The following is a 17,835-nucleotide window of genomic DNA, read 5'->3' on the forward strand; positions in this document are numbered from 1 at the left end:
ATCATACCTTACAGACAATGTCCCAGATTCTGCCATCATTATCCCCGGGTATGTCCTGTCCCACTGGCAGGCCATACCCAGCAGAGGTGGTGGCACAATGGTATACAGTAGGGCAGGAGTTGCCCTGGGAGTCCTCGACATCGACTCTGGACCCCAGGATGTCTCATGGCATCAGTCAAATATGGGCAAGGAAACCTCCTGCTCATTACCACCTACCGCCCTTCCTCAGCTGATGAATCAGTACTCCATGTTGAACACTACTTGGAGGAAGCACTGAGGATGGCAGAGGCAAAGAATGTACTCTGGGTGGGGTACTTCAATGTCCATCACCAAGAGTGGCTCGATAGCACCACTACTGGCCGAGTCCTAAAGGACATAGCTGCTAGACTGGGTCTGCAGCAGGTGGTGAGGGAACCAACAAGAGGGAAAAACATTAAAATAAAAGCAAAATACTGTAGATGCTGGAAATCTGAAATAAAAACAAGAAATGCTGGAAATACTCAGCAGGTCTGGCAGCATCCGTGGAGAGAGAAGCAGAGTTAACGTTTCAGGTCAGTGACCCTTCTTCAGAACTGGCAAATATTAGAAATGTGAAAGGTTATAAGCAAGTAAAGCGGGGGTGGGGCAAGAGATAACAGGAGAAAGTGTAGCGAGGACAAGGTCACAGAATAGCTGACCAGAAGGTCATGGAGCAAAGGCAAACAATATGTTAATGGTGTGTTGAAAGACAACGCATTAGTATAGATAGGATGTTAACGGACTGAAAATTGAACAGCCGCAAGTACAAACATGAAAAAAAACAGTGGGTAAGCAAACTGAACAAACTAAAATGAAATAAAATAAAATAAATGCAAAAAAAAAAGAAAAAATAACTAAAAATAGAAGTAAAATGTGGGGGCCCCGTCATGCACTGAAATTATTGAACTCCGTGTTCAGTCCGGCAGGCTGTACTGTGCCTAATCGGTAAATGAGATGCTGTTCCTCGAGCTTGTGTTGATGTTCACTGGAGCACTGCAGCAGTCCCAGGACAGAGATGTGAGCATGAGAGCAGGGGGGGGGAAGTGTTGAAATAGCAAGCAACCGGAAGCTCGGGGTTATGCTTTCGGACTGAGCAGAGGTGTTCCGCAAAGCGGTCACCCAGTCTGCGTTTGGTCTCCCCCGTGTAGAGGAGACCACATTGTGAGCAGCGAATACAGTATACTACATTGAAAGAAGTACAAGTAAATCACTGCTTCACCTGAAAGGAGTGTTTGGGGCCTGGGTTAGTGAGGAGAAGAGAGGAGGTAAATGGGCAGGTGTTGCACCTCCTGCGATTGCAGGGGAAGGTGCCATGGGAAGGGGGTGAGGTGGTGGGAGTAATGGAGGAGTGGACCAGGGCGTCATGGAGGGAACGATCCCTTCGGAATGCTGACGGGAAGGGAGGTGAAGATGCGTTTGGTAGTGGCATCACGCTGGAAATGGCGGAGGATGGTCCTTTGGATATGGAGGCTGATGGGGTGGAAAGTGAGGACAAGGGGAACCCTGTCACGGTTCCAGGTGGGAGGGAAAGGGGTGAGGGTAGAGGTGCGGGAAATGGGCCGGACATAGTTCAGTGCCCTGTCAACCACAGTGGGAGGGAATCCTCGGTTGAGGAAAAAGAAGACATATCAGAAGCGTGATCATGGAAGGTGCAGATGCGTCAGACGGAGAAACTGGGAGAATGGAATGGAGTCCTACAGGAGGCAGGGTGTGAAGAAGTGTAGTCGAGGTAGCTGTGAGAGTCGGTGGGCTTATAATGGATATTAGTGGACAGCCTATCCCCAGAGCTGGAGATAGAGAAGTCGAGGAAGGGAAGTGTCGGAGATGGACCAGGTAAGGGTGAGAGAAGGGTGGAAATTGGAAACAAAGTTTTCCGGTTCGGGGCGGGAGCAGGAAACGGCACCGATACAGTCGTCAATGTACCGGAAAAAGAGTTGGGGGAGGGGGCCTGAGTATGACTGGAACAAGGAATGTTCGACATATCCCACAAAAAGACAGGCATAACTGGGACCCATGTGGGTACCCATAGCAACACCTTTTATAGAACATAGCACAGTACGGGCCCTTCGGCCCACGATGTTGTGCCGAACCTTTAACCGACTCTAAGATCAAACTAACTACCTACCCTTCATTCTACTATCATCCATGTACCTATCCAAGAGTCGCTTAAATGTCCCTAATGTATCTGCTTCTACTACCACCGCTGGCAGCGCATTCCACGCACCCACCACTCTCTGTGTAAAGAACCTACCTCTGACATCTCCCCGAAACCTTCCTCCAATCACCTTAAAGTTATGCCCCCTGGTGATAGCCCTTTCCACCCTGGGAAAAAGTCTTTGGCTATCCACTCTATCTATGCCTCTCCTCATCTTGTACCCCTCTATCAAGTCACCTCTCATCCTTCTTCGCTCCAATGAGAAAAGCCCTAGCTCCCTCAATCTTTCTTCGTAGGACATGCCCTCCAGTCCAGGCAGCATCCTGGTAAGTCTCCTCTGCACTCTCTCTAAAGCTTCCACATCCTTCCTATAATGAGGTGACCAGAACTGAACACAATATTCCAAGTGTGGTCGAACCAGGGCCTGATAGAGCTGCAGCATAACCTCGCGGCTCTTAAACTCAATCCCCCTGTTAATGAAAGCCAGCACACAATACGCCTTCTTAACAACCCTATCAACTTGGATGGCAACTTTGAGCGATCTTTGGACATGGACCCCAAGATCCCTCTGTTCCTCCACACTACCAAGAATCCTGTCTTTAAGCCTGTATTCCGCATTCAAATTCGACCTTCCAAAATGAATCACTTCACACTTTTCCAGGTTGAACTCCATCTGCCACTTCTCAGCCCAGCTCTGCATCCTGTCAATGTCCCGTTGCAACCTACAACAGCCTTCCACACTATCCACAACTCCAGCAACCTTCGTGTCATCGGCAAACTTGCTAACCCAGCCTTCCACTTCCTCATCCAAGTCATTTATAAAAATCACAAAGAGCAGAGGTCCCAGAACAGATCCCTGCGGAACACCACTGGTCACCGAGCTCCAGGCTGAATACTTTCCATCGGCTACCACCCTCTGTCTTCTATGGGCCAGCCAATTTTGTATCCAGACAGCCAACTTTCCCTGTATCCCATGCCTCCTCACTTTCTGAATAAGCCTACCATGGGGAACCTTATCAAACGCCTTGCTAAAATCCATATACACCACGTCCACTGCTCTTCCTTCATCAATGTGTTTTGTCACATCTTCAAAGAATTCAGTAAGGCTGGTGAGGCATGACCTGCCCCTCACAAAGCCCTGCTGACTGTCTCTAATCAAACCATGCTTTTCCAAATAATCATAAATCCTGTCTCTCAGAATCCTCGCCAATAATTTGCCCACTACCGATGTAAGACTGACTGGTCTATAATTCCCAGGGTTATCCCTATTCCCTTTCTTGAACAAGGGAACAACATTTGCCACCCTCCAATCATCCGGTACTACTCCAGTGGACAGTGAGGACGCAAAGATCATCGCCAAAGGCGCAGCAATCTCTTCCCTCGCTTCCCATAATATCCTTGGGTATATCCCATCTGGCCCCGGGGACTTATCTGTCCTCATATCATTCAAAATTTCCAGCACATCCTCCCTCTTAACGTCAACCTGTTCGAGCATATCAGCCTGTTCCACGCTGTCCTCACAAACGACCAGGTCCCTCTCACGAGTGAATACTGAAGCAAAGTATTCATTTAGGACCTCCCCTACCTCCTCCGACTCCAGGCACAAGTTCCCTCCACTATCCCTGATTGGCCCTACCCTCACTCTGGTCATCCTTTTGTTCCTCACATAAGTGTAGAACGCCTTGGGATTTTCCTTAATCCTAACCGCCAAGACTTTTTCATGTCCCCTTCTAGCTCTCCTAAGTCCATTCTTCAGTTCCTTCCTGGCTACCTTGTAACCCTCTAGAGCCCTGTCTGACCCTTGCTCCTCAACCTTAAGTAAGCTTCCTTCTTTCTCTTGACTAGCTGTTCCACATCTCTTGTCATCCTTCACCCTACCATCCCTTCCTTGCCTCATCGGGACAAACCTATCCAGCAGTCGGCGCAACATCGAGGGCCGAAGGGCCTGTACTGCGCTGTAATGTTCTAATTCTAATTCAGTCGCAGCAAGTGCTCCCTAAACAACCTCCACATTTCTGTCGTGCATTTCCCTGAGAACATCTGTTCCCAATTTATGCTCCCCAGTTCTTGCCTAATAGCATTGTAATTCCACCCCCCCCCCCCCCCCCCAATTAAATATTTTCCTATCCCGTCTGCTCCTGTCCCTCTCCATGACTATAGTAAAGGTCAGGGAGTTGTGATCACTATCACCGGAATGCTCTCCCACCGAGAGATCTGCCACCTGGCCTGGTTCGTTGCCAAGCACCAAGTCCAACATAGTCTCCCCTCTAGTCGGCCTATCTACATATTGAGTCAGGAAACCTTCCTGGACACCTGACAAAAACTGCTCCATCCAAACTGTTTGCACTAAGGAGGTTCCAATCAATATTCGGGAAGTTGAAGTCACCCATGACAACAACCCTGTTACTTCTGCACGTTTCCAAAATCTGCCTCCCAATCTGTTCCTCCATGTCTCTGTTGCTATTGGGGGGTCTATAGAAAACTCCCAACAAAGTGACTGCTCCTTTCCTGTTTCTGACTTCCACCCATAATGACTAAGTAGACAAACCCTCCTCGACGACCTCCCTTTCTGCAGCTGTGATATTATCCCTGATTAGCAATGCCACTCCCCCACCTCTTTTACCTCCCTCCCTATTCCTTTTGAAACATCTAAACCCCGGAACATCCAACATCTATTCCTGCCCCTGTGATACCCACGTCTCCGTAATGGCCACAACATCGTAGCTCCAAGTACTGATCCATGCTCTAAGTTCATCACCCTTATTCCTGACACTTCTTGCGTTAAAATAGACACACTTCAACCCATCATACTGGCTGCAACTTTGTCGTGTCAATTGTCTAACCTTCCTCACAGACTCTCTGCACTCGGTATCTGCCTGTTCAACAGCTACCCCATCCACTGATCCATAGCTCCGGTTCCCATCCCCCTGCCAAACTAGTTTAAACCCTCCCGAAGAGCTCTAGCAAACCTCCCACCCAGGATATTGGTGCCCCTCCAGTTCAGATGCAACCTGTCCTCCTTGTACAGGCCCCACCTTCCCCAGAAGGTATCCCAATGATCCACATATCTGAATCCCTCCCTCCTACACCAGTTCTGTAGCCACGTGTTCAGCTGCACTCGCTCCCTGTTTCTAGCCTCACTAGCACGTGGCACCGGTAACAATCCTGAGATTACTACTCTGCTCGTCCTGCCTTTCAGCTTCCAACCTAACTCCCTATATTCGCTTTTCAGGTCCTCATCCCTTTTCCTAGCTAAGTCATTGGTACCGATATGTACCACGACCTCTGGCTGCTCCCCCTCCCCCTTAAGAATCCTGTAGACTTGATCCGAGACATCCCTGACCCTGGCACCCGGGAGGCAGCATACCATCCGGGAGTCTCGTTGCGACCACAGAATCTCCTGTCTGTTCCTCTTACCATTGAATCTCCTATCACTTGAAGGAAGTGAGTGGACTCGAAGGAGAAGTTGTTCAATGTGAGAACAAGTTCTGCCAGGCGGAGGAGGGTGGTGGTGGATGGGGGCTGGTTGGGCCTCTGTCCAAGGAAGAAGCACAGAGCCCTCAAACCGTCCTGGTGGGGGATGGAGGTGTAGAGAGATTGGACGTCCATAGTGAAGAGGAGGCAGTTGGGGCCAGGAAACTGGAAATTGTCAAAATGACGTAGGGCATCAGAAGAGTCACGGATGTAGATGGGAAGAGACTGGACCAGGGGAGAAAAGATAGAGCCAAGATCGAAAGAAATAGGTTTAGTGGGGCAGGATCAGGCTGACAACAATGGGTCTGCCGGGACAGTCCTGTTTGTGGATTTTGGGAAGGAGGTAGAGCGGGTTGTCCGGGGTTGTGGGACTATGAGGTTGGAAGCTGTACAGGGAAGATCTCCAGAAGAGATGAGGTCAGTGACAGTCCTGTGGACAGTAGTTTGATGTTCGGTGGTGGGGTCATGGTCCAGAGGGAGGTAGGAAGAAATGTCTGAGAGTTGGCACTGAGCCTCTGCAAGGTAGAGGTCGGTACGCCATACAACAACAGCACCACCCTTGTCTGCAGGTTTGATGACCATGTCGGGGTTCGACCTGAGAGAACGGAGTGCCTCAAGCTCAGAGGGGGACAGGTTAGAGTGGGTGAGGGGGGCAGAGAAATTGAGATGACCAATGTCTCGCTGACAGTTTTCAATGAAAATATCAAGAGTGGGCAAGAGGCCAGGGGTAGGGGTCCAGGTAGAGGGAGAATGCTGGAGGCAGACGAATGGGTCTACTGATCGGGGGGAGGACTCCTGGTCAAAGAAGTGAGCCTGGAGGAGGAGGGAAGGAAGAAGAGCTCAACATCATGCCGAGCGCGAAATTCATTGAGGTGGGGGCGTAAGGGGATAAAACTGAGACCTTTGTTGAGTACAGAACGTTCAGCGTCAGAGAGGGAGAGGTCAGAGGGTATAGTGAATACAAATATACAATATATTATATATTATTATATATATTGTATTAGAGGGAAAGACATACTTGGCCTTGTCCTCACCAGTCTGCCTGCCGCAGATGCATCTGTCCATGACAGTATTGGTAGGAGTGATCACCGCACAGTCCTTGTGGAGACGAAGTCCTGCCTTCACATTGAGGATACCGTCCATCATGTGTGGCACTATCACCGTGCTAAATGGGATAGATTTCGAACAGATATAGCAATGCAAAACTGGACATCCATGAGGCACTGTGGGCCATCAGCAGCAGCAGAATTGTACTCGACCACAATCTATAACCTCATGGCCTGGCATATCCCCCACTCTACCATTATCATCAAGCCAGGAGACCAACCCTGGTTCAATGAAGAGTGCAGGAGGGCATGCCAGGAGCAGCACCAGGCATACCTCAAAATGAGGTGTCAACCTGGTGAAGCGACAGCAGAGGACAACTTGCGTGGCAAACAGCGTAAGCAGCATGCAATAGACAGAGCTAAGCGATCCCATAACCAATGGATCAGATCTAAGCTCTGCAGTCCTGCGACATCCAGCCGTGAATGGTGTTGCACAATTACACAACTAACTGGAGGAGTTGGCTCCACAAATATCCCCATCTTCAATGATGGGGAGCCCAGTACGTCAGTGCGAAAGATAAGGCAGAAGCATTTGCAACAATCTTCAGCCAGAAATGCTGAGTTGATGATCCATCTCTGCCTCCCCCTGAAGTCCCCAGCATCACAGATGCCAGACTTCAGCCAATTCGATTCACTCCATGTGATATCAAGAAACGACTGAAAGCACTGGATATTGCAAAGGCTATGGGCCTTGACAATATTCTGGCAATAGCACTGAAGACCTGTGCTCCAGAACTTAACTTGCCACGCCCCTATCCAAGCTGTCCCAGTGCAGCTACGACACTGGCATCTACCCTGCAATGTGGAAAATTGCCCAGATATGTCCTGTACGCAAAAAGTAGGACAAGTCCAACCCGGCCAATTGCTGCCCCATCAGTCTCCTCTCAATCATCAGTAAGTGATGGAAGGTGTCATCGACAGTGCCATCAAGCAGCATTTGCTTAGCAATAACCTGCTCAGTGACGCTCCGTTTCGATTCCACCAGGACCACTCAGCTCCAGTCCTCATTGCAGCCTTGCTTCAAACATGGACAAAAGAGCTGAACTCAAGAGGTGAGGTGAGAGTGACTGCCCTTGACATAAAGGCAGCATTTGACCGGGTATGGCACCAAGGAGCCCTAGCAAAACTGAAGTCAGTTGGAATCAGGGGAAAACTCTCTGCTGGCTGGAGTCATACCTAATGCAAAGTAAAATGGTGTGGTTGTTGGAGGTCAATCATCTGAGCTCCAGGACATCACTGCAGGAGTTCCTCAGGGTAGTGTCCTAGGCCGAACCATTTTCAGCTGCTTCATCAATGACCTTCCTTCACTCATAAGGTCAGAAATAGTGTTGTTCGCTGATGATTGCACAATGTTCAGCATTATTCGAGGCGACTCAGATACTGAAGCAGTCCATATAGACTTGGGCTGATAAGTGGAAAGTAACATTCACGCCACACAAGTGCCAGGCAATGACCATCTCCAACAAGAGAGAATCTAACCATCTCCCCGTGACATTCAATGGCATTACCATTGCTGAATCCCCCACTATCAACAGCCTAGGGGCTACCATTGACCAGAAACTGAACTGGCGTAGCCGTGTAAATACAGTGGCTACAAGAGCAGATCAGAGGCTAGGAATCCTGTGGCGAGTAACTCGCCTCCTGACTCCCCAAAGCCTGTCCACCATCTACAAGGCACAAGTCAGGAGTGTGATGGAATACTCTCCACTTGCCTGGATGGGTGCAGCTGCAATAACACTCAAGAAGCTCAACACCATCCAGGACAAAGCAGCCCGCTTGATTGGCACCCCATCCACAAACATTGACTCGCTCCACCACTGCGCACAGTGGCAGCAGGGTGTACCATCTACAAGATGCACTGCAGCAACGCACCAAGGCTCCTTAGACAGCACCTTCCAAACGTGCGATCTCTACCACCTTGACAGGACAAGGGCAGCAGATGCATGGGAACACCTCCACCTGCAAGTTTTCCTCCAAGTCACACACCATCCTGACTTGGAACTATATCACCGTTCCTTCACTGTCGCTGGGTCAAAATCCTGGAACTCCCTTCCTAACAGCACTGTGGATATACCTACGGCACATGGACTGCAGCGGTTGAAGAAGGCGGCTCACCACCGCCTTGTCAAAGGCAATTCGGGATGGGCAATAAATGCTCGCCTAGCCAGCTATGCCCACATCCCATGAATGAATTAAAAAAATCTCTAAGCTTCTATGGCTAGATCACTGAAAATATTTAAAGAGGAGGTAGATAGATTTTTGAAATATCACAGTTGAGGGCTATGGGGAGCTGCCACGAAAGAGGAGTTGAGGTCTGGGGCAGATCAGCCATGATCTTATTGAATGGCGGGGCAGGCTTGAGGGGCCGAATGGCCTACTCCTTCTCCTATTTCCTAGGTTCTATTTATAAAGCCCAGGGTCTTGTATGCCTTTTTAACGACTTTTCCATCCTGCCCTGCCACCTTCAACAATTTGTGCACATGTAACTCTAGGTCTCTCTCTTGCACCCCCTTTAGGGAGCTATTAAATGCACCTCCATGTACACAGCCAGTTGAAGGGCAAAACATTTCTACTACTCTCAGAAACCAGATGGCGTAAATATTCTGGCTGCCTAAAATGGATTTGCTCTGTAACAATGGACTTAGTCAAGATATTTACATGGAGCTGTTGGATGTTGAGTTATGCATGGCATTTAATTGTATTATTTTTAGTGTGAAATGGAAGTAGTGCAATCGTTGAAATTATTGGAAACCTGGTTGTTCAACAGAGATGTTTTTTGATGTGACTAACAACCTGCATTTTATTATTTTAAATAATTTGAGGCATTCTGAACTCTCACGCAGCCAACTGTAGCACAGTATGTCATGCACTAATGTACTGCATCACTAAATTAGCCCAAGCTCTTAAACTGAACATTCCTATTATCTGTTTTGTCTAAAATGATATTCGGTAAAATTAATGTAGTATTGAAATATTGGTGAACTTGATCAAAATCCCAGTATTTTCTAATTTTCCATTTCTAAAATAGAAATGCAAAATGGCTGTTAATGAATTTTATATAAGATCTACCTAAAATAGCTGACCTTTGGTGCCACGTGAAGTATCGTACTTTAGTCTTGAATCAGTCCTTCAAACATGTTAATTTGATTTCTCATTCATTTGTGCTTATTTTTATATAGAAATCTGAAAGTAGTATAAGTGATTTTACTAGTGAAGATGAGGAGTTGGGTACCTCAAAGAAAAGACTGAGACAGCAGGCCCTTTACAAAGCTGATGCCCATAACCAGCACAGCCACCATGCATCAGATCACAGTGTTACTAATTTGAATCAAAATGAGGCAGGAAAAAATGTCAGGTAATATACTGTTTTAGCAACATATTTAATGACAGTAAACATATTGTTATATATGCATTTAGTGAGCATAAACATGCTAGTTTAATAATGTGGTTTTGTATAAATCTTTTCAAATGTCAGAATCTGTTTGAATCGATGACCGGAATTACATTTTGCTTTTGCTTAGATGGCCCTGTCAGCACCATGTTTAAGATGACCTTTTCATTGCCAGTAAAACTGTCTGACTACCTGGCACACAGCAGCGCTCCGCATGTTCCTTCCTTTTGTGATTAGCAACTTATCTTTGATAGATAACCATTTCTTATCATTAACATTGTTTTAAGATTAAAAATTCAATAAAATTCATTATTTTATCTATCTTCTCTGTTGAAAAGGAATTGAATAAATATTTGAAAAGGAACAACATAAAAAGGGTAATGAGTGAGGAAATGGAATGAGAGTAGACTGATTTAGTTGAAAAGCTAGAATCAGTGCAGACATGATGTGCTGAATGGTAGCCTTCAATGCTGTAATTTTCATGTTTCTGTGAAATACTTGTGTAGTGGGGTGGGGGAAGGTAACTCCATTAGTTTGCAGAAAAGTAGTTCTTTTTGAGCTGCCTTGTATTCTGAGCTAAGTGCATCAAAAATGAAAGTAATTAATGTTAGCTGAGTAGGCTGGTCTAAAAAATTGACATCCGTGTGAGCAACTAGAGCTGCTTCATGATGTATACAGGCTTATGTATATAACAAGTAGCACATTATTGGTGCTGCACTAAGTCTAAGCTAAAAACTAAATTGAAGTTATGTCAAAATATCCTGATTTACAGAAAGTAGAGAATTATTTTAACTGAAGTTTTCTCTATGCTAACTTCTGTTGTGGTATTATTTTAAGGGGCATATCTCAAATGGCAGTCCATCACCAGACAGGATGTGATGTATAGACCCATATGATCGCTAGGCAGTTTTTGAAAACAGCTACAGAAATAAGACTTGTTACCCTACCTTCCCAGTATTGCTATATATAAGTTAGCATGATCAATAAAAGAACCCACTTTTTTAGATTCGCCAATCTTGTCTGTGATTGGTGTGTTTGCGTTAAGAAAGAGGAAACGCAATATGGTGGCAGCTGGTGGTCATTGAAGATACTTCAAGTTTCTGCAGATTCTGCAAAGCTGAACCCAACTGCTCGCACAGAAGCTCCGGTGTGAAGGTTTAAAAGCTCATCAGGTTCCCTGTGATCCTTGCGGCAGCATAGAAGTATGTGTGACTACAATATTGTTGGTGTCAAGCACACAGCAAGTCTGCATCATCGGGACATTGTACCTCGTGTCAATTGGCAGGTGGTGAGTCTCAGTTCTACAGCTTTCCTTTAAGGGAACATGATTCTGAATCAAGCTGCCAGAACAGTTTGTGCAGGAAGCAATCCCTTTAAAGCCGACTCCGAAAGGTGTGCGCTGGGCACAGCTCCGTCGGACGGGATCACCATTATCGCTGATGGACCAATGGATCGGGAGTTCAGGGGGCGACTGATCTATTGCAACACAGCCAGGCCGGCACATCCCTGCACGGCAACGTCCAGGCACTTGAGAAGGCCAGAAGACCTTCATAGCCATTTTCCTTTTTCTCTTGAAGGTCTCAGCTGAGCTATATATATTTAAAAAAAATTCAGCTCCATTACTGACCATTTCGTAGCCCATCAGGAGAGCTAAAAAGAAAAAAATATTTTTTCCCGCTGCCGTTACTCATCAGGAGAGCCGTTTCGTGCCGCAATCACTCTTCAAAGGCAGGGCCTAAAGATGCCGCACATTCCAGGAGACAGCTGAGTTTTTTCATTTCTTTTCATGCCAAAATCACCCTTCGTGGGCGGAGCCCTAAGGAAAACGTGCGAACCCAGAGCCACGCCATGCTCGCAGAGCCTCTCTGTACCATTCCACTAGGCTGTGGTTGCCTGTGGAACTGCAGGCAGTGATTATTTTTTTTTTTTCAAAACACCCACAAAGTTTTTTTAGCTGCTGCAGTGAATTTATTTTCCAAAGTAGCAAGGCAGTTTTTTTTTGCCTACAAAGAAAGCTTATACTGGCAGTTAAAGGGTAAGACAGTGACCACAGAACCTAATCCCTTTAGGGCTGTACAAGTTTAAATCTGACTCTGATACTGCCAAAATAAAATGACAAAGTTTCCATCCCTAAACTGGAAGGCAGCAGACCTCCTCACTATTTAAATTATTCAGTCAGCGAATGGAACTGTTTTTTCTTCACTTGGCTGTTGCTGAGCCAGATAGACAAGCAATTAACGTTAAGATTGCCATTGGAAATGAAGGCCTCCATAGATTAAATACATCCAGTCTTTCTGAGAATGACTTAAAAAATCCAAGTAAAATATTGTCCACATTGGAAGACCAATTGAAAGTCGAACTCAACTTCAGAATGCACTGTCTCAAGTTTATGTCGTTCCTGGCAGCAGCCAAAGGAGACAATAGAACAGTTCGTGAGCCGATGTAGAGATTGACACAGATGCAAGCGTTAATATTCTACTGCTCTGTATCCTGAAAAATATTTATCCACAGCAGTAGCACACTGTGGCTCAACTGACCGCTGCCAGGCTCACAGCGTACAATGGTTCAGCAATCCCATCTTTGGGATCCAGAACACTCAAGTGCAGATATAACAACTCGCCTTGGTCACCCAAATTTTTTTACATCGTGGATACCACAAGTCCATCAATTGCAGGCCTGCCAACATGTAGAGACCTCACATTGGTGAAAATCCACAGCATCGACATGAATGCTAAGCCTCCAGACCACAAGGACAACTACAGATGATCTGTGATGAACAGGAGCAGGCACTGCAGGAGCTGGGCTACAAACTGAGTAAAAACTCAAAATCAAGACAATCAAAGAAGCCAACTGGAGACTGATCTGAAGATTGAAAAGGTGTGGACATGTGCACAAGAGAATGACCTTCAGAGGGAGAGGGGCACCATCTCCGAATTGAGGGTAGAAATACAGCAACTCAGCACCCTGAAGAAATTCTTCTGATTACAAGAAGACATCGGACAATAGGTACAAGTACGAACGTCCAACAGCATGACATATCGTAGGAACCGCTGTCAAATTAGAGATGCTCCAGATCAGGGAGTGCTAAACAAGACCATTGCCAACAGAACACGTTTGAAGACACAACCCAAACATTCCCACTGACAGTCAAGCCTGAGACTGCACAGTGACCACAAACTGAGGCATATCATTAAACTTCCAATAAACTCTAGAGTTTAGAAGAATGGGAGAAGATCTAATTGAGGTATATAAGATGATTAAGGGGATTGACAAAGTAGATGCAGAGAGGATGTTTCCTCTGGTGGGGCAATCTAGAACGAGAGGTCATAGTTTTAGGATTAAGGGGTAGCAGATTTAAAACAGAGATGAGGAGAAATTACTTCTCTCAAAGGGTCGTGAGTCTGTGGAATTCACTACCCCAGAGTGCGGTGGATGCCGGGACATCGAGTAAATTTAAGGAGATAGGTAGATTTTAAATTAGTAATAGGTTGAAGAGTTATGGAGAATGGGCAGGAAAGTGGAGTTGAGGCCGAGATGAGATCAGCCATGATCGTATTGAATGGTGGAGCAGGCTCGAGAGGCTGAATTGCCTACTCCTGCTCCTAGATCGTATGTTCAATACACTTTGGAGACTTGTAAATTTGTTGCTGTATATTCTAAACATTTAATACATTTTTCACTTGCTGTGTTGTAAATACTTCCAATTATTTTATGACTCATTTTTAATTTAGAAAATAAGGTGGATGTTGTGGTATTTAAGGGGTGTATTTGAAACAACTGTCAATCACCAGACAGGATGTGATGTACAAACCCATGTGATCTTTAGGAAGTTGTTGAAAGTAGCTACAGAAATAAGACGTTGCCCTACCTTCCCTGTATTGCTGTAAATAAGCTAGTATCTTCAATAGAAGAACCCACCTTGTAGATTCACCGATCTTGTCTGTGTGATCGGTGTGTTTGCGTCAAGATAGGGGAAATGCAACAACTTCTGATGTATCAATATTGGACTTTCTTATTATGGAGTTTGTATTTATACTGCACTACTCCTGAAATGTCATTCCATGATTATGTAATGTCTGAGAAGCTGAATAGTACTTCACAGTTTTTCAGCATTTCTAATTTTACATGCTTTAATGCTACTACATAAATGTTGAATTGTAATGAAAACCAACAGAGATAATATACATTATGCAAAACTGAACTTTATATTTTCCATATCTGCATTTATACTTCCTGTATTTACCTATTTGTCACACGTCTTCAAAATAATCTCTTTGTATGACATTTTTGTGTAACATAATGGGCTGGATTTTGTGCAGGAAGCGGGGCGCCTGAGGCTGGGCCGAAAAGGTTGGGGGGGGGATTCCCTGTCTCTGCATTTTTTTGCCCCCCCGAGTGATCCTCTACATAAATGGGGTCAAAGTTTTAGGGGGTGAGATCTCAATCCCTTTAAAGACTTTATAGAGATGTGGATCCTGCCTCCAAGAGCTGCTGGCCAATCAGGGCTGGCAGCTCAGCAGTATCGGCAGCGCCACCGTGAACTGGAAGTAATGACCACCTCCGCCCACACACCCCCCCCCCCCCCCCCCCCCCCAACACCCCTCCTTGCTGGGGCCTTCCGGACTGGCCTCAGCGACCCCGCCTCACCAACCTGTGTTCTGTGGTTCTGCTGTAGGGCCTGGGTCCAAGGTCTCTGCCATGTGCAAGCCAGTATTTGTTTTGTGTTGGTTGGTAGTGGGAATCCTGGCTTTCCCTTCCATCCTGGGGATTTGCAGTACACACTCAGTCACCTCAGTTGAAAAGAATTAACTCACACATGAGGGACTGTATCTGGTAACCTCCTGGTTATTCATTCACTGAGCCCACTAGGGCAATTTTCCCTTTATAGAGACAGAGTGAAGACTTGCAATTGCTTAGCTTCTATGAGTTGCATGTGTTTAATAGTTTTTAATATATTCTTATCTATAGTTCTTATCCTGTGCAAGAAGGTCCTCTACTAGAAGAACAGGAGATGCAAGCTATTGAGTTGAGTGTTGATAGACTAACCCTGCTGGGTCGCATTTACCTGGCCCGAGTTATCATTGAAACACTAAAACTTCCTCCAGACAGCACTCCAACAACACCAAAACAAACAGGCAGTAGAGGAAAGCCACCTCGACCTGCTCCAGGAAGAAAATGGTAATTTCTGAAATGTCACAACATGTGCAATTATTAAGTTTGCTTCTAAAATGAAAAAGAATGTTGCTCAATAGAGTATTGTTATTGTCCTTGCAGTGTCAGATTGGCTCATTTGCTAGTGCTTCACCTCTGAGTCAGCAGGTGTAGGGTCAGACCTTGCTTCAGTGTATAACGGACGAAGTGCGGCATTGTCATAGTTGCAGTCTGTTGCTAGTGGAGTGAATGGGTGTTTAAGGTGGTGGATGTGTTGCTGATCAAACAGACTGCTTTGTTCTTGATAGTGTCGAGCTTCACTGCACTCATCCTGGCAAGTGGAGGGGAGTCCATTACACCCCAGACTTGCACCTTGTAGGTGGTGGCGAAGTTCTGGGGAGTCAGGAGGTGAGCCACACAGTGCAGAATCTGCTGTCTCTGATCTGATCTGGTAGCCCAACATTTATGTGGCCAGTTTAGTTGTTTCTAGTCAATGGTGACTCCCAGGATGTTGCTGGGGGATTCAGTGATGGTAATGCTACTGTATGTCAAGGAGAGGTAGCTGGACTCTCTCTTGTTGGAGATGGTCATTGCTTGGCATTTGTCTAACAACTTAAACCAACCTGACAACCTATGTGAAAGTTTCTATGTAAATGCAAGTTCTTTCTTTCACACCATTTCAAGGGTAGCTTAAATCTTACATTGGCTGACCCCATGACCCATTTATCATCATTACTGGATAAATGCATTAGATTCTTAACTGGTGTACCTTAATTTTTTGTTTCTCTTATTAGCATTTATGGATTGGTTTATCAGTCTCACTTGCATTGTATACTGGGGGTGAAGCAATGGGTGGGGCTCTGCTTACACCACCACAAGTGATTGATTCTTTTGGTAGGTTGTAAAAGCAGTGGATAAAATTTTTTAATGTTGAATGGACTTGCCCACATTTCAAGGTGGATAGCATCATATGGGGAAAAGTGAGAAAATGTTATATAGTGATTTTTGTTTGGAAGCAGTGTATCTTTTTGAAGAGAACAAATTGACCATCGCCTTGCTTGGTAAAATGTTTTTTTGAAATGTGAGCAGACATTATCATTGAAGGCTGATATTACTCTTTTAACTGTTCAATTATGGGATCAAGAATCTACAGATATCAATTTATTCATATTTTGGGAGCCAAAGAGCATTTTTATAGGTTTTGTTACTTTTAGTTAGGTTTCTGGTCACTGGTGACTCCCAGGATGTTGCTTGTGATTCGGAGTTGCTATTCTATGCCAGTATTTGTTGTACAGACAATTTATTGACTTCACTTGGAGAAAAATATGTTGTTTCAAGAATTAAATTTATTTTCCCATTCTCAGTACTTACTTTGTTGAGTATCGCTTTCCTGTGGCCACACCTCCAACTGATGGAGCCAGAGGTGTTTCCATGGCATCTGAAATAACACGGGTAGCTTCCAGCAGAGTTACGAGAGAAGGTAGGAGGAGTAGACAAAAATCTTCATGGAACATTTAATTTTTTAATCATGTGTATCATTAACATTGTACCTGAGACTATGATTTTGTCTTCTGGTGATTTTTTTTTTTGGTCTCAGCCATGTCATCTGAAGGCGGTGATGGTGAATGAAGGACAGGGACTTCTTATGGCATCCTTCCCTACAAGAAAATATACAGAGCGAATGTCCCTGAGCTAGACTTACACATAACTTTGCCATCTCAAAATTTACAAGAGGCCGCATTTCCTACTTTGCTGACTAGGGAATGGTATGAGACTTGGAGATCTAAAGAGTAGGAATAAATGTTTAAAAGGTCTTTTTAAAAAAAAAAAATACAACAACCTGCATATGAGATACAATATAGGAAACCCTGATGTCAACAGTAAATGTCATAGTATAAGTATAAGTGAAGTTGTTTTATTTTTCTATATTTTTTTTGATTTCAGTCTCTTGAAAGAGAGCAATCAGAGTAGTTAGCTGAAATTTAAATGTGTGTTTCCTGAGGGTATTGGAATTTGTTTTGGGTGTGAGGAGGAGCAAGAAAAGCTGTCCTGGGATAGATCTCCTAGCATATTCCTCTTGTGAACCTGGGTAAAACCAAGGAATCCTTGGGTTTGATGACGGAAGCAACACTTTGTGTAAATTGCGGGGAATGCAAAACTTGGTGATCAACTGAGTGGGACTTGACAGTGGCTGAGGAAATATTGTTGCTAAGACTGCCCTGCGCTGGGTAATAGTGGCAGGAGTGGAAATTTAAAGAGAGATGTACTGATTTTTAAAATTGTTTTCTATTTCCTACAGTTGTGAAGTTCCAGCAGCGTTTTGTTTTTCCTATCTGTTTTAGTGGTTTAATGATAGAGCGTTGGTGGTACTCAGATCTTGTGTTCAAAATTTACTCCAGGAAGTGTACACAGAAAAAGGTTAGAGTTTAACTACATTTTAAAGGACTTGATAATGTAAATATTTACTTTTTGACATGTATTTCCTTAAAATGTTTTGGTAACCTTGTATTTAGTTTTTGAGGCCAACCTAATTTGAAATT

At 45.1% G+C, this 17,835-nt stretch overlaps 1 protein-coding gene across 4 annotated transcripts in view; it reads left to right on the forward strand.

Annotated features, from left to right (window-relative positions):
* The window catches only part of c2cd3 (C2 domain containing 3 centriole elongation regulator), a 192,875-nt gene that overhangs the window by 63,579 nt on the left and 111,461 nt on the right, over window positions 1-17,835 (forward strand). For all 4 annotated transcript variants that reach the window (XM_068033364.1, XM_068033366.1, XM_068033365.1 and 1 more), the window contains exons 9-12: window positions 9,933-10,108; window positions 15,113-15,322; window positions 16,660-16,775; window positions 17,595-17,713. In XM_068033364.1, the coding sequence (XP_067889465.1) occupies window positions 9,933-10,108; window positions 15,113-15,322; window positions 16,660-16,775; window positions 17,595-17,713 (621 nt within the window). The remainder of the gene's footprint in view (window positions 1-9,932; window positions 10,109-15,112; window positions 15,323-16,659; window positions 16,776-17,594; window positions 17,714-17,835) is intronic.

This window comes from Heterodontus francisci, chromosome 6 (assembly GCF_036365525.1).
Source record: "Heterodontus francisci isolate sHetFra1 chromosome 6, sHetFra1.hap1, whole genome shotgun sequence".
Taxonomy (NCBI): domain Eukaryota; kingdom Metazoa; phylum Chordata; class Chondrichthyes; order Heterodontiformes; family Heterodontidae; genus Heterodontus; species Heterodontus francisci.